Here is a 20,293-nt window from a genome sequence, read left to right as displayed (position 1 = left end):
GAATGTTGATCTCTCTATGTATTCAATTAATTTACATTCTATTAATAATTGTGGTTAAAAATTTTAATAAGCTTTTAATCATAAATTATTGAACTTTCAAATTGTTCTATGACGTAGAAAAAGTTAATATAGAATGGCATTGATGAACATATAAAAAAGAAAAGACTACAGCACCACAGGTTCCCAAGTTGTCTCCAACCTCAGTACTGATGTGGCTCGACGATGCTTAACTTCTCAAATCGGACGGGATGAGGTGTATTCATCGTGATATGGCCGTAGCCATCATTTATCTTAATTCTTAGTATAAAAACAATCTCATAACAGTCATTAAGCAATTGCTGATAATCCTTTATTCAAAACCAATTGTTCAGCCACTGAATTTGTACTATCAATATGTTTCGTTTGTTTTAAAGTACTTAAGGATGGCCTGATAATGTTGCTATCTTAATAAATGGTTGACCTAACTTTTTAGTTTCTCAAAAACTATCTTCCCATTTTGTGGTAAATCAAATTCAAGTGCATTGAAACCCTTCGAATAAATTACCTTTTCTAATTTTGGTAATTTTAATAAAGATTCCAATCCAAACTGATCTATTTCAGCATATTTGATGGAGAGTTTCTTAATAGACTCAAATTTAGAGAAATGTTCTGCTAATTCATTCGTAATACTAAACATTTTAAAGGTTTCCAATTGTTTAAATGTTTCAGGGGTCAACCTTGTGAGATTTTCCCTATATCCACCATTCTCAAATGAAAGCTCTTTCAATTGACTATTTTTGGAAATTGAATCCATCAAATAATCAGAAAACTCAGCATATGACAAGCTTAATCTCAATGTTGTGAGTACCATCTTCTCCAAATATTTCAACTTATTTATGGCTGCAAATGATTCAACAACTTGCTCACTTGTTGGATCTTCTGTAATTTCACCTCTTATTAGATAAATAACGGAATAAATCTCTTTGATATTCTTCCAATTTTCAAATATTTCTGGCGCTGTAAAAATTGATGTTAATGATTTGTTTTTGAAATATTCTAATTGAGGAGTGTTTTTTGATATTTCAATAAAATGTTCAATTAATGAGCTTGAATCAATACAATCCAATGTCAATTTCTTCAAATTTCTACACTTTGCAATTAAAGAAGCCAAGCTTGAGAGACCATAATCACTATTAGAATAATAATCACATCTAATATTAATATTTTCCGAACTTGTAAACTTTTTCAATGCCCATTGAGAAACATATTCTGGAAGATCGTCACTAGATAAGTGAATTGATTTAACCAAATCTGTATCCACATTTTTGAATGTTCTTTCCAAATTTTCAATTACTTTTTCTTCAGTATTATGTTTCTGGAGGTTTGGTTTCAAAATATTCGATTTTTCACCTTCTATCAAGTCAATTCTCTTTCCATCATTGGCACAAAGTTCAATATTTATCACTTGTCTTTCAAATGATTCTTCCACCCTCGTTTGATCCCAACACAAATTCTTGAATAAGAAGCAAATATTTCCTGTTCTAAATCTTCCAAAATAATACTTGAAAAATGTTGAAGATTTTCCACTGCACAACTTGGCTTCAAATTCTAAATAGGACAGAATTTCCATGATGATTTCTGATGGAAGCTGGTGATAGAGTTCCCCACCATGTGTTGACATTTTTTTTGTAATTGGATCTTATTTTTAAATTTCAAAGTTCATCAAAGCTCTATACGGAATGATTGAAATTTAATACATCGGATGAGGAAAGTCTTCTTTGATGGCTTTCCACTAAGGAATTGAGACATTTTGTGTTAAAAAATACAATACATTTAAAAACAAAGCGATGAGGAGAAAATGTGCAATTAGAATATGAATGGATTTCAATGCATTTCATTGAAGATGTATGAATAATACCCAAATGGTGGATTTAAGGGTTGAATTTGCATTTCTACTCATTGAACATGAAGAATTTCGAATAAAAAAGTAGTATAATTATACATTCCTTAGCATGCTTTTTTTAGAAATATTTTCAATCAAAAAAAATGATCCAACAACACTTATCAACCTCACTCGTCGATGTTATCATTATTGGAGGTAGCTTTGCAGGTTTATCAGCAGCTATGGCATTAGGAAGAGCATCAAAATCAGTCCTGATTTTCGACACTAACAAGCCATGCAATAGACAAACTCCATTCTCTCACAATTTCATTCTGCATGATGGTGAAGCTCCATCACAAATTAGCAAAAAAGCCCTTGAGCAAGTTCTCAAATATTCAACTGTTTCGTATAGGATGGAGGAGGTTTTGAAGGCAAGTAAGGGCGAATGCAGCAGCAGATTTCAAGTAGAAACCAATAATGGAATCTATCATTCTAGAAAGGTGATTTTGGCATCAGGTCTCAAAGATGAGTTTCCACTCATTCAGGGAGTTTCTGAATGTTGGGGAATTTCTGTTCTTCATTGTCCATATTGTCATGGTTATGAGGAGATTGGAAAGCAAACAGCCCTCATTTCGAATAATGAAAAGACCTTCGATTCATGTGTAATGATCAGTAATTGGGCAAAGGATTTAATATTGCTGACTGATGGCCCTTGTACTCTCACTCCAGAGCAACAACATTTAGTACATGTTAAAAATGGAATCCAAATTATTGAGAAACCCATTGAAAAGCTCATTCATCATCAAGGTAGAGTTCAAAAGATTGTTTTTAAGGATTCTTCTGAAATTGAACTTGATGTAATTTATCTGAAACCAAAGACAACTCAAGGAAACAACTTGGCCAAACAATTGGGATGTGAATTGACCACAACCAATGAAATTATTGTCGATTCTCTCCAAAAGACCACTGTTGAGGGTGTGTATGCTGCAGGAGATGCCACAACCTACATGAGAAGCGTGGCATTGGCTGTGGCCTCAGGTCAAAAAGCAGGTATTATGGTTGATCGTGAAATTAATATTGAAAACTTTAAAAACTAAATTTTTGTAAATTAATTAAATATTAAATATTTTGATTACAACAAGTCAATTAAATATAAAATAAATTTTTAAAAAAAAATGGGTTTGCATAGTTACTTTCTTAAAGCCACCGGAGATTGCAGAATTATGGCCAAACCATTCAAAGAGGCCATAGAAAAACATCAGAAAGAAACTGGTACATCCTATCCAATAGATGCCTATGATTTAACATTGCATCCTCCGAAAGTGGACGAAACTAATGGTGAAGAATTCTACACATTGCAACAATTTGGTGAAGTAATTCACTATCGAAAGTTTTATCAATATTTGGGGAAGGATCTTTCTCTATGTTTACAAAGTATGTATGAAGCAATGAGTATTGACCATGCTTGTTGTTACAAAAGTGAAACGAAGAAACATCCAATTGCTACAGAGAAACGAGCAGTTGGAAAACTAAATGGTGAATTATGTAAATGTGGATCACTAGAGGAGTTTAAATATTTACTGAAAGCTCATTCGAATAATATTAAGAGTGGTTTCGTATATAGTGGAGTGAGAGAAGAGCAATTGAGTGATATCAGAATTGTAACTCAAATGGAGAGTATTGAATATGATGAATTTTCTTCCAAGTCAAGAAAGTACAATACAGAACCATGCAGATTGTACTTTAGTACTGATGATTTGGAGTTTGGATATCTGGAATTTTTATCATTTGGTAGGGGAATAATTCTTGCTGTTTCGTATCCATTCGCTAACACAAGATTTCCATTATTTGAAAGTGCAGATACCTTTGGATTTCTCACAAATGTTAACGAAGATATATTCGAATGGGGTGTTAAATACATTGAACTGGAAAAGAATAATTATATATATCTGTAGTTGTTAATTAACTGATAATGTCAACTCCTTAATTAATTGATTTGTTTGTTGGAATGAAAAGAAAAAACTTACAAAGACAGTTTCTAGTTTCCAATTAATTGAGATTGTTTTTATACTAAGAATTAAGATAAATGATTACGGCCATATCACGATTCATGCACCTCATCCCGTCCGATTTGAGAAGTTAAGCATCGTCGAGCCACATCAGTACTGAGGTTGGAGACAACTTGGGAACCTGTGGTGCTGTAGTCTTTTTTATAAACTATTTCTTTTATTGAGATACAGTATGTCTGTTTAAAAATTTACCCATTACATTTTCATATAGGACTTTATGATAGTAATAACAAAGAAATTCACAATTCCAACTTATATGGATGTGAAACAGTGGACCATACAGACTCGGTGAAAAAGAATATTGACTTTTAAACAGGATGGAACACATCTATAGGTATGCAGATGAATGAATTGAGAAAAGACTTGGAGTTTATTAAGTCAAAGTTGATGGAACTATTATTGGAAATCTACATGGCTTCTGAACATTTTATTAGACAATTAGCTGACATGTTTGAAATTTTGATTTAGAAACAAATCCATTGAATTGAATTGAAAAATCCTCTTATGGTTGGTCAGAAGTACATATTCTTGTTTTTAATGGATTGGATTAATAACAAATTTTGGTATCATATAAATTCCTAATCAAAAACGATAACTATATCTAGGTGCTATTAAAGCACAATTCTCTTCAATTTTTGATTTTTCATCTGAGCCCAGTTCAATACTACCCATCAGTGTGTCCAAATTCAACCAACACATATCTTTCTCTAGTTTAAAATAATTTAATTCTCTATTTTCTCTAAATTGCTCGTCTAAATATCTACCTAACAAAAAAAAATCCCAGTAACATTTGATACGTTTCACTTTGTGGATAATGTAATTATTATTATCTACAACAGTAAACATATTTCTATTTAATTTTTTAATATAGTACTTTTCCACACCAGCTGTCTGGAGACATTTCATATTTGGAAATATTTTATGGAAATATTCATCAATTTTAGATACATTATTATTAAACTCATGTTCACATTTATAATCCATTACTTGATATTGCAATTCTTGAGATGAAAATATTTCAATACAATAATCCAAATAATCCTTAATATTCACATTGAACAATGTAGATAAATTAACTATTTTCAGAAATGAATCATTGTCAATTTTTTGCAAGTTATTATTAACCAAATTTAGAATATTTTCAAATGTACCTCCATAAAAAAAATTTTCTGGTGTTTTACATTTCAAAATTATTAAATTTTTTAATTCTTTGCAATGCTCATATCCAATAAAAATTGATTTCAATAACATTATTTTCAAATAGTTGTAATCTTTCAAATCCAGTGTTATAGATTTATCCTTTAATAGTGCTAATAATTTACATAATTTTACTGAATCATTTATAATGAAACCTTGAATGTTGTTATTATCAAAATAATTATTCACGATAAAATTATAAACATTTTCAGAAATATTTTCATTATTATCGAAATAAATAATTAGATTTTTTAAAAATCTATTATAATTAACACATTCCTTAATAAATTTATCGCTATAAATTAAATTATTACTAAAAATATCTTTAAAATCATAAATACTTTCAACATATTCAATCACTCTATTGGGATTATTCAAAATATTGTGAATAAATCGAGAAATAGAATCCCAATTTGAACAATTAACTTGAGATTTCAAATAATCATAATCAAATTTAGAAACAATTGTAGAATTATTCTTAATTTTGTTTTCCACTTTTTTAAATCTCTTTAAACACCTCCTTCTTTCATGAAAGTAGAAATACCTTTCCACATATTCTCTAAATTTCAAATGTTCAACATAGAACAGTTCCTTCAATCGATCATCTCTTTCGTATAGGAATGATTTGAATTTATCCAGCCAAAATACACCAATCGTTCTATTGTTATGGCAATCAGCATCAGTAGGACTTGATTGAGTAAGAGTTTCAATATTTATCAATTGATCATCGTGATCATGATGATTATTTGTATAAAAATTAATTGCCTGATTCCAATCAGAAGAAACACATCGGAATGAACATAAATCATGTAATGAAATATAGGACACAACAATAGACAACGTATCGATTGATAAAATAGATGAACATTGTGCGAGATTGTTGGTTGACATTTTTTTAAAAGTGAATTTCAAAATGCAATTTACCAAAACTAACGAATCTTATCATTTATATTAGTTTTTGATGTACACAGAATTGAGTTTAATAAAAAAGACTACAGCACCACAGGTTCCCAAGTTGTCTCCAACCTCAGTACTGATGTGGCTCGACGATGCTTAACTTCTCAAATCGGACGGGATGAGGTGCATGAATCGTGATATGGCCGTAGCCATCATTTATCTTAATTCTTTGTATTTAATTCATAGAATAGAAACAACCTCAAACGCATTAGTTAATGTTAACCTTATGTTGAATCATATTAATGGTTCCTTAAAACCGAAAGCTTAATTTCATTGTTCTTAATTGCTCGGAATTGTATTATTCCCGCCAAAAGAAAACTCTGAACATCCTACAAAAAAAATAGCACAACTAGACAACTTCACCAATACTGTATTAATACATTAAGGTTTGATGTAACATGACCGATCGAACAAACAAGAGAGTTCATGTTGAAGGCTTGCTGAAGAGAAAGATGATTGAGGAGACCTCACAATCTGATTCTCAATTCATCAAGGGAAGCAAGGGATCTTCAAGTTTCGCTCAACCATCAACTCCCAAGTCAACCAGAAGGAAAATCAAACAAGACAATCGTAGCAATGATATGTTTACCATTCCTAACCAATTGAAGTCTGTGTTTTACTCTCAAGAAACTTCCTATCAACCAATAAGCCTCAACTCAAAATCTTCAAAGATATTTAATTCATCTTTGCCTCCAACCTTTGCAAACTTTGGAACGATTGAACAATCAACGAATAATCCTTTCCAATTTTCAAATCTGAATAATAACTCTGTACAATATTCAGAAGATGACATTTTCCGTCCTTCTGCTCAATCAACAACTCCTTTCTCCAATGGACCATTCACTCCAAGCAAGAGAATTGATTCATCAAACAATTCTACTCCATTCTTTAAGAGTGCAACCTCCTTTGACTCTGATTACAATCCTGCACCATTCTCTCCAATCAAAGCACAAGGAAATATCCACAAGAATAGCCTCTTTTCAAATACACAAGCCGGCAGCTGTGGTTCTTTCGAGTTCGAAGAGCAAATCAACCAACAGGCTCATCAACCAGATACGAAATTCAATCTTTTTAGGCAACAGCAACCCCGTGAGGAAGTCGATTTATTCTCTCCTTTGCAACCAAATCGTTATGTTAGCAGAGTGGCATCCAATGATACATTTTCCACTTTGTTTTCACAATTCGAATAACAATTCTACCATTTAATTTCCATGCAGGAATTAAGAGTTGTGATTTATTTTGCCTTTCCTGCTTGGGAAACATTCATTTCAACACGAATGGCAAGTGTCTTGCAGAGCCAAATTGAAATTTGTATGACTGGTCTTGTCAAAAATAAAACAAAAAAATTCTTTTACCGACAAGCAGCAGCTGACTACCAACACCTGTCAGGACAGTTTTAGACGCTTGAGCATTACAAATTTCTAATACTACTACATTCATACATTGTAGTGCTGTACATATCATAGAATTCAAAGAGAGTATTTAAAACCCAGTACTCTCATATTTATTGTCCGGAAATCTTGACAATTACAAATATATTGACTATATCCCTCCACCACCATTACAAAATTATTTTGAACGAAGTATTTAAAGCTTTTATAAAGATTCGAACATGAATAACAAGCAACAACAACAACAACAACAACAACAACAGGGTTTCTTCTTTCCCAATAATAACATGATGGGTACTACAACCTCCAACAATGTTTCAATGGGTAACAATAACAACAACAGCAATACATCCTCTCCAATGATGATGTATTCTCACCAAATGAACATGATGCCGCAAAACAATCCAATGATGCTCTCTCATCATCCAATGATGTATTCTCCTCAACATCAACAACAACAACAACAACTATTGGGAGGTTCCACTACTAATAACAATTACAAGATGGAAGAAAATAACTACAATACCTCTTCCTATCAATACAATCTATTGAATGGTAGTAATAATAATAACATGAATAATACAACAACCTCAAGTGGTTCAAGTTATTTGAATAATTTTGTTGCCAAACAATCATCATTTGCTTACAATAGTCCTAATAATAATAGTACTACTAAAACAGCAACAACTCCATTGTTGAATAGTAACAGTGGAAGTAGTTTGAATAATAGTATTTTGAGTGGTTTATCCTCTGGTAGCAATCAAAGTAATTACTCAACCCAAAGTAATAGTACAACTCAGAGTAATGTTAGTAGATCCTCTCCAACTCATTCCAATGATTCGTCTGATGATTCATCTAATGGACTTCCAAGCATGTTGACTATTAATAACAAACGTAATAATGTTAGTCAGTCAACTACAACTCCTGTGATCAATACTCAAAATTTGAAGAGAGCACAAAGTCGTTCTGCAGTCACACCAAATCGTTATAACAATGATAATCAATTCAAGAGAAGAAATGACCAACAAAACAATCGTGCTAATAGTGTCAATTCTCCAACTCAATTGGGTAACTTGAATGATGTTGTAAAGAGAAGTCATGCTTTACGTACTCAATACTTATCATTTTGTGATCAATATGGAGTTAAACCAAGTCAGGAAGTTATCAGACTCATCAAGGTTGCTGTTCGTAATCAAGAGCCGTTACTAAAGTTATCCATTTGCCATGCTCAAGCAGATGACAATCATATCAAAGCTCTTGTTCATGCATTAACTTCCGTACAAAATGATAGAAACAATAGAGGAGGTAATAACAATAGAAAGGGTTCAAATTTGAACACAAATCAAACTCTATTCGATGTCAATGAAATTCTATTGAATCACAATAATATTAGTGATGTTGGAGCAAATTTAATTATCAAGGAGTTGCTTCTTCCACAATCACCATATCACAAACAAATTATTAGTATTGAATTGTTTGGAAATGAGTTGACTGATGCTTGTTGTGAATTAGTTGCTGAAATGCTCAAGACTAATAAGGTTTTGAAGAGATTGAAATTGGGTGACAACAAAATTGGTCCAGAAGGTGCCAGAATCCTAGGAGAAGGTTTGAAACATAATCAAACCTTGACACAACTCCACTTGGGTGGAAACAAAGTTGATGTTGTCGGTATTAAGAGTATTGCTGATGCTCTTATTAATAATACATCTTTGACTTCATTGGGTTTAAGAGATAATGGTATTGGAAGTGATGGTATGAAATATTTGGCAGAAACACTCAAGTCTAATACTCAATTGAGTGATATTCAATTGAAAGGAAATAGTATCAAGGCTATGGGTGCTTCGTGTCTTTCAACTGCTTTAATTACTAACCAATCTCTCAAAGTTCTTGAACTTCAATCAAATGCTATTGGTCCAGTTGGTGTCAAGAGTCTTTGTCAAGCTCTCAAAGACAATCACAGCGTTCATGCTCTCAATTTTAATGACAATGAACTCGGAGATGAAGGTGCTCTCTACGTTGCCAATCTTCTCAAAGTTAATCCATCAATTACTACTTTGGGATTGGCAAATAATAGAATTAGAAAAAAGGGTGCTGTAGCTCTTGCAGAAGCATTGAAATGTGAGCAAACAGCTGTTACTGGATTGGATTTAGGTAACAATGAAATTGGTAATGGAGGTGCAGTTGCACTTTCAGCTGCTCTTGCAGTCAATACAGTCCTTACTTCTCTAGATTTGAGAAGTTGTGAAATTCACTTGAAGGGTATTTTAGCTCTTTCTAATATGGCAGAAACCAACACAACCCTAAGACACTTAGATTTAGGTGCTAACTATGCAAAGAACCAAGGTGCTTCAAGTTGGGCTCAAGTTCTCTCCAAGAATAGATCATTAACAAGATTGTGCTTGACAGACAATCAAATTTATCATGAAGGTGGTGAAGCACTTGCAATTGGTTTACAAAGTAATTACACTTTACGTAATTTCTCCTATGGTGGTCAAGGTCCACAACAAAACAAAATTGATTCTTCAATCAGAAGAATTATTGATAGTATTGTTACTGAGAATAAGAAGTATTGGGAACAAAATCAAACCTCATCTGAAGTTACCTATCCTTCTAATAATCAAATGAGAACAATTGATATTTCAAAGATGAGATTACAACAACAATTATACTTTAGTAGAATGACCAATGAGGAAAATGGACAAACTGATGAATTGGGTGACCAAGATAACTTGTCAGGAAGTGATGAAAATAACAGTGTTTCAGATACACTCATGTCACCAAGTGAATTCAGTGCCATGTCTCCAATGTATCCTCAATCTCCATCAGTTGATGGCAAGTCTTACAACTCTATGCCAAATTGGCTCCTTTCATCAGTTCACATTCCAAGATCAAATATTGATCCTGAGGAAATTGATTTTAAACTAGAGTTTATTTTCAAAAACAAACTTCTCAAAGCTGAAAATCCTAAATTCAAAGGATGTTACTTTATTGGTAACATTGTCAATACCTTGAAAAAGGTGTATCCAGAAACTAGAATTGATGAAGGTCAACTTGTTCAATTTGCTATGAATAATCCTAAATATCAAGTTCACCTTTCAAGAGAAATGGTTAAGACACAAATGAAATACCTTGGCGATCAAGAATCTGCTAAGACCCCAACTCTCAACACTTCTGCATCCTCTTCATCATCAGAACCTCCAACTCTCATGCCAATTCAAAAGAAGAGTTCTATGAGAACAGGTAAAACACCAAGCGGTTTGACCTCTCCAAATGAAGTTAAAAAGACAGTAAGATATGAAGCACCAAGCAATTCGACACCAAAAATGTCGAATAATACCACCACTAGTACAAGTGGTAGTAATGATAATGATATTTCAACATCTACTTGTCCACAAACTCCACCATCTCCAACTCTTCAAATCAAAACCAATTTCCAAGCTCCTCTCAACAAGAGAGCATACACTGATCCAGGTATTCTTGGTGGATTGGGAAATTCCACCTCAAATTTATTATCAAATGGACCTTCATTGATGGAAAGTGGAAATTTATTCTCACTCTACTCTCCTCCATATCAATCCATTTTTAATCCTCAATCACAAAGTGGAAATCCAAGTGGTTTGGGAAGAACTCTTTCTCCATTCTTGGACAGTAACTCATTTGGAATGGGTTCATTTGCAAGTCCAATGACTCAAAACACAATTGGATATCCACCATCCACTTTCTCTATGTTTGGCCAATCTCCTTCTCATCTAACTTCTAACTCTGCCAATAACTTGAGCAATTCAAGTCCATATTTTGTCGGTAACTCTCCAAACAAACCATCAACACCAGGTGCATCACAAACTGCCTCAAATCAATCAGTTCATGAAAGAACTGAATCAGACGAAACTTATCATCGTTACGATTCTATGGTTGATAAATTATTGCAATAAACAGTTTTGTTTTTATCTTGATCACATTTTCGTTGATTGACTGTGTTGTTATTTTGAGAGATCTTGCTTTCGTGGTTTCCTCATACAAAAGCTGATGAATGTTGACAAAATATTTACGTCTGTTATTTTCGGAACTTGCCAAATTGCCCTTCTTGCTGGTGATCTTCATTGAGCGTGTTTCATGACAGCATTCCTTTCATCACTTGTATCAAAATACTTTCCACTTTGAAAAAAACAAGACAGTTTACATTCTTCACTCTTTCGTCTAGTTTCCAACAACCAGCAGCTCACCAACTTTCACTGTTGAACAAAGAACCTTTGACAAATCAGCATCAAAAAACCATCCCGTTGAAGAGTCGTATTTCACCATTCAATAACACCAACAATTGTACAATCAACCTCTTCAAAACTCCTTTTCCCTCTTCCGTGTAAAGAGTCTCCGAGAGAGTGATAAAATATTTTCTAGGTTACACGTTTGTGCGTTAATAACGAGACGTTTGCATTCACAGCAACAAATTTTAAAAAAATCACAACAACAACGATCAGCGAATTGGAGAGGTGTTATTATTGTGTTTGATTATAATAGAAAATCGATACGACAAGAAGAAGAAGAACACCAACACCACCGATTTTTAGAAAAATCCGAGAACGTTAATTTGGAGAGTATAGAGTGTGTACATAGTATTATTCTCTCCTATTTTGAAAAATGTTCAAGGCTCTGCGTAACTATTGGAACTATAATGATATTATAGATATTAATATAAACGAGAGGCTGAAATGTAAGTAGATTTGTGTATGAAAATGTCAAGTAATTTATTCAAATGGCTGTTGGTTTATTCCGATAATGACAAACTATAACATTTATGATGGAATATTACTATTAAAATCTTTGTGATGATATCATCCAATCACCAACACCCTACTACTATCAATAATTTTCATCATCTCTGCTTATCACTGCTATGATTGTGTGATATTCTAAATATTTACCATCTCCATATCATCATCAATACTATTACTATTACTACTACTAGATATTCACAATGACAATGGAACTGATGAAATGAACAATAGAATATCAACCATGTTGACTGATAAGTACAGTGACAAGGTTTTTGTATTCAATTTCACTTCTAAACCATTTCCTGCCGTAACGACGAGACCATGTTTCGAAATTGGTTCAACTCCTGTCATTAGTGAACATTTCGAACAACTTCCAGTACTTCTTTCCCTTTCATCCATGATTGATAATTTCCTCCTAAATTATTCAACTTCCAAAGATTATTGTATTGTTATTGTTGCATCAACAAAAACAACTTGTTATGCACTTTTATTAGCAGCTGTATTTGTTTCATATACTGATTCTAAAATGTATATGGATATGTACGGAATTGAACAATCTAGTCTCAAATCTCATCATCCAGAAAGAACAGTCACAACTGTTGTTTTAGATGGAGCAGGAGGTTCATCATCTAATCTGGCCTCTGTTAGTGTAAATTCTCTTGAAAATTTGGATACTTCTGATCAGCAACAACCACAATCAAATTCAACAGAAGTTTCACCTAATGTGGAACCAAATCAATCACAAGATAATGAAGTTAATATTACAGTTACAACAGCAGATGAAGAAGATGGAAAAGTGCTTCTCAATAATAATGATCTTGATGCAGTTTCTACTACAAGTAACCAAACAACAACCACCACAACAACAAATTATAGTCAGAGAATTTTAAATACCATGATGATTTTGAACCAAGCAAGAGATATTGTATATACTAGATTAGAAAAGAAATTGAATCCAAAATCTATGACTCTTTTGAAGAGTCTTGAACCATCAGTTTATCGTTATGCTAATTTATTCCTTATTTCACTTCAAAGACCACTCACTTTGATGGTACACGATGTTCCAATGTTGACATTTTCTCCTTCAGTCAACCCAACATTTAAAGGTTTCTTTAAACCTTCAGTATTTAGATTGCAATGCATTTCCATGAATAGTTCTAGGTTATGTGTAAAACATTCTAATCATAATATGGCAACATCAATGGTTGAGTCAACATCACGCGATAGAAGAATGAGTTTGCAACCATCTAGAACAACACCTAAAAGAGATGAATGGCTTGCAATTAAAGGTGATGATGAAGATACAGTTCCTGACAGTCTAAATTCTTTCCAATATAGAAAGTTATATTTCGTCGTAAGAAAACAAACCGATATTTTGTTTTCTACATTTACTACAGCTTCTGTTAATAATGCTCCAAGAGTTGAGAGAAGAAAAACATTTATGAGTTCACCAAGAGGTGAAGAAAGACCTTCTACAAGAATTGAAACATGGTTCCACTATACATTACCATTCAATGAAAGCAAACCATTGATGGGAGATTTTATTCTTCTTGCTTTTACAATGGCTGACGATGGTAACATTATTTCTCTCTTTAGATTTACTTTTAATACTCTTTTTTTAACAAGCACTGTAGTAGTGGTAGACAAGAGTGAACTCGATTGGGCTCACAATTCACCAAGTTTCTCCGGAAACTTTAAACTAGAGTTAAACTTTTCAGAAATTGATTGTGCAAGTGAGGAAGATGCAGCTGATCTTTCAACAAGTTATTGGACTGAATTAGTTTGTTCACTTGAAAAGTGTCCTCATTTCTTATCTAGAACAACAGAAATTGAACATGCCAGATATCTAATCTCGACAAAACCTTATGCTGATATGAATATAGTAGAGGAAGAAAAGGAACCTGAACCAAGTACTACAACACAACCAACATCTGTAAATAATTCTCCTGTGCCAAATAGTAATATTCCTTTACCATCTTCCAATATTCCACTTCCACCTGGTGGAAGTAATATTCCTCCACCTCCAGGTAGTAACATTCCGCCTCCACCTCCATTTGGTAACATTCCACCTCCACCAGGCATGGGAATCCCTCTCCCACCTGGCGGTATTCCTTTCCCACCTGGTGTTCCACCTCCACCTGGCGCAATCTCTTTTGGTACTAAAAAGAAGTACATTCAACACACTGAAGAAGAAGAGGTCAGTAAGACCAAACAATTGCATTGGAAGCCAATCAAGAAAGTTGACTCGGAATATTCTGTGTGGAGTAAGATTGAAGTTGATCCTAACATGATTGATTTGGAAAAAATTGAAATGTTGTTTGCTAAACAAACAAAGGCTGAAGAAGAACCAGAACCAGCCACTGGTGGTGCCACTCCAAGACAAGGATTTACCTCACCAAGAGGCGGTACCAAAGCTTCTCCTAGAACTTTACAAAAATCATTGGCAACTGAAGGTATTATTGATAACAAGACAGCTAGAAATATTGAAATTATTATTAACAGTCAATTTAAATCTATTAGTAATGAAATTGTTGTTGAAGCTATCAATAATCTTGATATTACAAAGCTCACTAATCAACAAATTGAGAATTTAGAACAATTCACAAGTAGTGGTGATACCTTAACAATGAAGACTAAACTTAAGGGGTTGGATCGCGAAGAACTTCCAAAGTCTGATATTTTCTTCTTGGATATTTTGGCTATTGAAGATGTTGCCTCCAAGCTTAGATTGATGAGATACATGTCATCATTCCCAATCTTACTTAAAGAAGTTAGTGAAAAGATTGAAAAGAAGAGAAAAGCCATCGAGTGTATAGTTAATTGCAAGTCATTTGCCAAGCTTTTGTCATATGTCCTTGCCATTGGTAGCTTTATGAACAGAGGTAAGAAGCGTTTGGAAGGTGAAGGATTTGATTTGAGAATTTTGACTAAACTTAAAGATACAAGATCAACCGTCGATAAGAGTACTACTTTGATAAGCTATCTTGTAAAAATATGTGATGAAGAAACAAGAAACTTTGATGAAGAACTCTACGAGGCAGGTGTGTGTAATAATGGTGTCATAATTACTGTTCCTGGACTTGTGTTGAATTTTTCTGAATTAGAATCAATGTACAAGTTTATTTGTAAATCCAAGCAAGATATTCCAAGAGGAGCCTATACTGATTCTTACAAGAAAATGTTAGAAGAATTTTATGAACTCTGCCAAAAGGACTTCCCTTCAACCAAAGAATCATTTGAAAAACTCCAAAAGGAATTCACTGCCTGTTATGAATTCTATCACTTTGTTCCTGTTGAATCCACCGACAAGCAATTGGCAGAAGATGAATTCTTTGCTTTAATTTCAGAATTTGTTTTACAATTCAAGAAAGCCAAGGAAGCTGTATTCAAGTCTCAAGTAGCAGCTAGATCTATGAAGAGATCTCAATCTATGAAATTAGATCTAAATAGAGTTAGACCAGGCATTGAAAAATAAACTATTTAATTTATTCTTACTTGCTTCTAGTGGAATACTTGAATCTTTCCTTTACAAATATTAGCAACAATTAATTGTCTTGATTCAAAGTCAATTACAAAATCTAAACCAGCTCCACAATAAATTTCAAACCTCTCTTCATAATTTGGATCATATTTCAGAAACAATCTCTTGGTTCCATTCAATAAACATGATTCCAAACATTCATCACCAATATAATAAATTCTGTCAGATTGAATTGGATCAACTTGAATTCTACAACTTTCACCTTCTCTAATCTTTTGTCCCTTCTTGAGAATTTTTCCCTTTTTATCGCAAATCAAAATCCATCTCTTTGTAGAAATGATCAATTGGTCATTACAATCAGTTGCAACACCAACCAATGAGTCGTAGGCAATATTGATGAACATATTGTCACCGTTCAAGTCATCTCTCAAAGTATTAACAACTTTTCCCTTATTGATGACAACAATACCATCTTTTTGAACGGTGTAGACATTTCCATTATTCATCTTGTCGACACACATATCACTAATTCGTAATTGATCTTGTATTTCCCACAAAATTCTTTTACCATTTTTAGATAATTTAACAACATCAAAAGAAGATCCTCTTTCAATACAATAAACAAGAGTATCATCAGAAGGATCATAACATAAATTTCTTGGATATCTCTCTTGAGGTTCATTAAAATGTTGTACCAATTCACCCGATTTCAAATTAAACTCAAATATGGAATCACGATCAGTGACGAATAAAGATTGTTGAGCGATTACACAACTGCTTGGCTGATAAAACTTGAATTCACTCAATTTAAAAGTAGGATTGATTTTCAAATCACAAATAGGTCCAAAGGAAAGCGATTGCATATTGTGAGATTTATACTTGGTAACTTGTTTGTGAATATTTGCATGTAATTCACATAAATATTCATGTGAATCAACCTTACAATCAGCACATTGATGAGTAGCTACACAATGCTCATCATCATGCTGTAAACACCATTGACATTCTTTCAATACAGAGAGTTGTGAGGACATTTTTTGTTGTGTGGACAAATTGAATAAGCAAACAACACATTATTGAGAGGCTAAAAGATGACGCTGTTTAGCAGCGAGGTGATATATTTCAGTGATTACGACACATCCCAATAGGTTCATATTTAATGGTAGGTACTTTTCGAGCAAGCCTTAATTAGTATTTCCTTTTAGTGTTCATGGTATGTTCACCGACTATTTGTACATGTTGGGTCAAGGATTCGTGCGCTGTACTAATCAATAGTAAGATTACAGCTCTTTGTTATTGAACATTCACCCAAAACTCCTCACTTTCATTGTTGATAAAATCTCTCTAAGAGATATTTAGAAAAAATTAAGAATAATCAAATCAAATGATGATTCATTGTGATAAATGTTGGAAGGATGACGAAGAGGAAGTTCAAGCCACGCACCATTGTTCAGAATGTAACATGAATATGTGTGAGAACCATTTGGGATTACACAATAATTCCAACAAGACGAGATCACATACAAGCCATGTCAAGGAAATTTCATTTCTTCCACCAAAGGTTGAGATTTCCATCAAGTATTGTGATAAATGTTTGAAGGATGAAGAGGAAGAAGTGATTGCTACCCATTCATGTCCAACTTGCTCAATGAACTTTTGTGAAAATCACATCAATTTGCATAATAATTCAAACAAGACGAAATCACATGCTTCATCTGTTGTTGAGATTCCTGCTTTGAAAAATACTTGTGATTGTGCTAAATGTTTGAAGGAACATGGTGAGTCTATCGCTGCTGGATATTGGTGTGAGCAGTGTAAGGTTAATTTGTGTGAAAATCATTTCAAGTTACACAACAAGTCAACCAAGACTAGTTCTCATACTCATAAGGTGCTGACCACTGTAGCAAGAAATGTTCCGTTCAGTCTTGAATATGAAGATGAAAAGAAATTGGGTGAAAATGAAGATTTCAATTTTGAATTCACTGGTCCAAATGCTATTTGTTTGGATTCCAAACATGGAAAACTATTTGTTTCAGATCGTAGTACTATTTTTGAATTTGATACTAAAACTAAATTGATGGTCAACCATTTTAAAGAACCACAAGATAGAGATCACTATCATACATGCTATGATTTGAGAGATGATGCTCTTGTCTATGTAATTGACAGATGTTGTGCCTCAACTATTGTGAAAATTTCAAGAGATGGTAAAATGACCTATTGGGAGAATGATGAAGACATGGGAATCATTAGAAGCATGGCAGTTGATAAGCATGATGGCACTATTTACCTGTTACAAAGAGGCGGCATTGACTTTTTGTGTCCTGACACTGGAAAGGTCATTAAATCGTTAAGGGAAAACTTGCAAGGTCAAAATATATTTGGAAATACTGATTTTGCATCACTTGCATTGAATTCCAATAATGATTTGGTTTTACTTTCAGAATACGAAATGATTGTATGTAATAAGAAGGGAAAGATTCTCAAAAAGGTTGAATTGAAAACTCCATGTGGAAGAACTGGAAGATTAGTAATTGAAAACGAAACTGGTAGAATATTTACTACTCAATATGGAATTGTTTCAATGAATCAAGAAGGACAAGAATGGGTTGACTATAATAATGAATTCTTTGATGTTAGTACATCTGGAAAGGGAATTGATATTGCTTTGGATTGTGAAAATGGTGAATTGTATTGCTCATCCAGATCTAAAACTTGTGTTCTTTCTTTTAAATAAATGACAAGTTAAAACATATCACCAAAGATATCTATGTTTTCATCTATTCCGTATTCAGAAAGCTCTATACCATATGGAACTGATTGATGATTATCATGTGGTGTAGATGGTGCAACATTGATATCCTCTTCTTGCAAATTATCAATAATACCCTTCAATGAATGATTCTTTAAATACTTGGCCACCAGTGAAGCATACGCAGAGGGTATCTCAATATTTGAAGCTTGAACAATTTTCAAAATTGAATCAGATTGAATTGGCAAATTTTCCTCATGCAATATCATACAAGCATAAATGCATGCCATTAGTATGGAGCTCTCATCAAGATCCTTCCTTGATTGTTGAGTATTAGAGAGAGGACATTCATGAGAGGCAATTCCATAAACCATTGAATATTGCTGATTGGCTAATGTTAAAATTCTATTCTTCATCTTACTTTCAAATGCTAAACATTTCTTATTCCATCCAACATTATTGGTTGATGCCTCCGAATCAGTAGTAATAAATGATGAATGTTCTTCCTCTGTTGTTAATACATGTTTAATAAATTCTTCAGATGATTGTCTCTTCACCATTAGAAACAATTCATGAAATTGATTATATTTCTCTTGATTGGATAATTCTCCTCTTTTAATTTTGTAATATCTTTCAAGAAATGATGAACAATAATCCACTCCATTTCCGAATTTGTTATTAATCATGAAATGATCTTTAATAAATCTCAAATATTCGTCCACTAATTTTTCATAATATTCAACCACTTGTTCACTTCCGGTTTGTTGAAGATGATTTTCATGAGAAATGATCACATTGATCAATTCCTTCTCGAGTTGAATAATTTGAATGAGAGAATCCCACAATGTTGGGTCTGACATTTTTTTTAAAATTCATAAAAAATGTTTTTGGAAAACGGAAACTAAAGATTGCATTCAATTCTGATATTAACTTCATTTTCAGTTTTTATTCTGAGTATTTCATTGATAATTACAAAAGAATGAAAGAAGCAATGATAGCCAAACCAATCATCAATGCAGATCCAACAACATGTTCTCCACCATTACACAAATCAGTATTACAACAATAAACCTTTTGGAATGTGGTAATTGATAACCAATTGTCACATGTTGCCTTGTCAGTATATGTGAAAACCTTTTGAGTAACAAATGAAACACTTTGTTCATAACGAGCACAGACATAATTGGTTAGAGTTGAGTTACTAACTTCAATAATTGTTGTAATGGTACCAGTGCCTGTTTGTTGAATGCCACTGTAACATTTCAATGCAGTTGTGGCAATTGCTAGGGATACCAAGATGGTGAGAGTAAGAAGAAGGGCAGATTTCATGATTTCGGTTGTGTGAATTTTTTTTTTTGATTAATGAAATTCTCTGTTTGACAGTGAAATTTAAAGCTCTTTAAGCTTCCACTATTTATCAATTTGTTTTTGTAAAGTTGAATTTCAACCAATGGTTGAAGAGGTGTGGATGGACAACCTTCCATGCGCTCTTTTCCAAATCCATTAGTTGGTTGACCGCAGAATTAAGATAAAATTCCATCTGGTTATAACGAGTTCAAGGCATCTATTTGGTTGATGGTTTACTGACTAAGTGTATTTAAAGAATTTTGATAAACTTTACAAATGTTCTGAATCCAAGTACAGCGTAGTGCATTCGAATATACTTTCGAATACAAGTCCTTTCGATTTAAACATTTTGGCAAAATAGAAGATAAACGATATTTGCAATGTACTTTGACTGATCTGACAAGGGCAACAAGCTTTCTTTCGCTTCTCTTAATTCTCCAATTTTCAGTTACTTTCTCGCCCT

At 33.1% G+C, this 20,293-nt stretch overlaps 9 protein-coding genes across 9 annotated transcripts; 6 read left to right on the top strand and 3 right to left on the bottom strand.

Moving 5' to 3' along the window:
* Positions 1 to 460: 460 nt before the first annotated feature.
* NAEGRDRAFT_65056 (uncharacterized protein) lies at positions 461 to 1,660 on the bottom strand (the record flags this gene model as incomplete). Its single annotated transcript, XM_002679694.1, has 1 exon — positions 461 to 1,660. The coding sequence occupies one exon, from the start codon at positions 1,658 to 1,660 to the stop codon at positions 461 to 463; it is 1,200 nt and encodes a 399-aa protein (XP_002679740.1).
* A 365-nt stretch (positions 1,661 to 2,025) lies between these two features.
* NAEGRDRAFT_65055 (uncharacterized protein) lies at positions 2,026 to 2,958 on the top strand (the record flags this gene model as incomplete). Its single annotated transcript, XM_002679827.1, has 1 exon — positions 2,026 to 2,958. One exon carries the CDS (start codon positions 2,026 to 2,028, stop codon positions 2,956 to 2,958), a length of 933 nt encoding a protein of 310 aa, XP_002679873.1.
* Positions 2,959 to 3,084: 126 nt separating this feature from the next.
* NAEGRDRAFT_65054 (uncharacterized protein) lies at positions 3,085 to 3,816 on the top strand (the record flags this gene model as incomplete). The annotated part of the gene is made up of 1 exon (XM_002679826.1): positions 3,085 to 3,816. The coding sequence occupies one exon, from the start codon at positions 3,085 to 3,087 to the stop codon at positions 3,814 to 3,816; it is 732 nt and encodes a 243-aa protein (XP_002679872.1).
* Positions 3,817 to 4,512: 696 nt separating this feature from the next.
* NAEGRDRAFT_65053 (uncharacterized protein) lies at positions 4,513 to 6,018 on the bottom strand (the record flags this gene model as incomplete). Its single annotated transcript, XM_002679693.1, has 1 exon — positions 4,513 to 6,018. The coding sequence occupies one exon, from the start codon at positions 6,016 to 6,018 to the stop codon at positions 4,513 to 4,515; it is 1,506 nt and encodes a 501-aa protein (XP_002679739.1).
* A 464-nt stretch (positions 6,019 to 6,482) lies between these two features.
* NAEGRDRAFT_47447 (uncharacterized protein) lies at positions 6,483 to 7,274 on the top strand (the record flags this gene model as incomplete). The annotated part of the gene is made up of 1 exon (XM_002679825.1): positions 6,483 to 7,274. The coding sequence occupies one exon, from the start codon at positions 6,483 to 6,485 to the stop codon at positions 7,272 to 7,274; it is 792 nt and encodes a 263-aa protein (XP_002679871.1).
* Positions 7,275 to 8,926: 1,652 nt separating this feature from the next.
* NAEGRDRAFT_912 (uncharacterized protein) lies at positions 8,927 to 9,958 on the top strand (the record flags this gene model as incomplete). Its single annotated transcript, XM_002679824.1, has 1 exon — positions 8,927 to 9,958. A coding segment is annotated over one exon (1,032 nt), but the record flags the coding sequence as incomplete, so codon positions are not given.
* Positions 9,959 to 11,937: 1,979 nt separating this feature from the next.
* Positions 11,938 to 15,743, top strand: NAEGRDRAFT_78968 (FH2 domain-containing protein). Its single transcript, XM_002679823.1, has 2 exons — positions 11,938 to 12,186; positions 12,442 to 15,743. Exons 1-2 carry the CDS (start codon positions 12,114 to 12,116, stop codon positions 15,723 to 15,725), a joined length of 3,357 nt encoding a protein of 1,118 aa, XP_002679869.1. The 5' UTR covers positions 11,938 to 12,113; the 3' UTR covers positions 15,726 to 15,743.
* A 1,372-nt stretch (positions 15,744 to 17,115) lies between these two features.
* On the top strand, positions 17,116 to 18,468 carry NAEGRDRAFT_65049 (uncharacterized protein; the record flags this gene model as incomplete). Its single annotated transcript, XM_002679822.1, has 1 exon — positions 17,116 to 18,468. One exon carries the CDS (start codon positions 17,116 to 17,118, stop codon positions 18,466 to 18,468), a length of 1,353 nt encoding a protein of 450 aa, XP_002679868.1.
* A 984-nt stretch (positions 18,469 to 19,452) lies between these two features.
* On the bottom strand, positions 19,453 to 19,812 carry NAEGRDRAFT_65048 (uncharacterized protein; the record flags this gene model as incomplete). Its single annotated transcript, XM_002679692.1, has 1 exon — positions 19,453 to 19,812. The coding sequence occupies one exon, from the start codon at positions 19,810 to 19,812 to the stop codon at positions 19,453 to 19,455; it is 360 nt and encodes a 119-aa protein (XP_002679738.1).
* Positions 19,813 to 20,293: the final 481 nt, after the last annotated feature.

The sequence above is a fragment of the Naegleria gruberi genome (assembly GCF_000004985.1).
Source record: "Naegleria gruberi genomic scaffold NAEGRscaffold_12, whole genome shotgun sequence".
NCBI classification, from domain to species: Eukaryota; Heterolobosea; class Eutetramitea; order Acrasida; family Naegleriidae; genus Naegleria; species Naegleria gruberi.
This window is presented reverse-complemented; position numbering and strand designations above follow the sequence as displayed.

Bases quoted from the DNA above. Each gene is read 5' to 3' on its own strand.
- NAEGRDRAFT_78968 (XM_002679823.1), top strand. From the start codon at position 12,114: ATGTTCAAGGCTCTGCGTAACTATTGGAACTATAATGATATTATAGAT. The intron at 12,187-12,441 runs GTAAGTAGATTT...TACTACTACTAG, and splicing joins TATAAACGAGAGGCTGAAAT to ATATTCACAATGACAATGGA.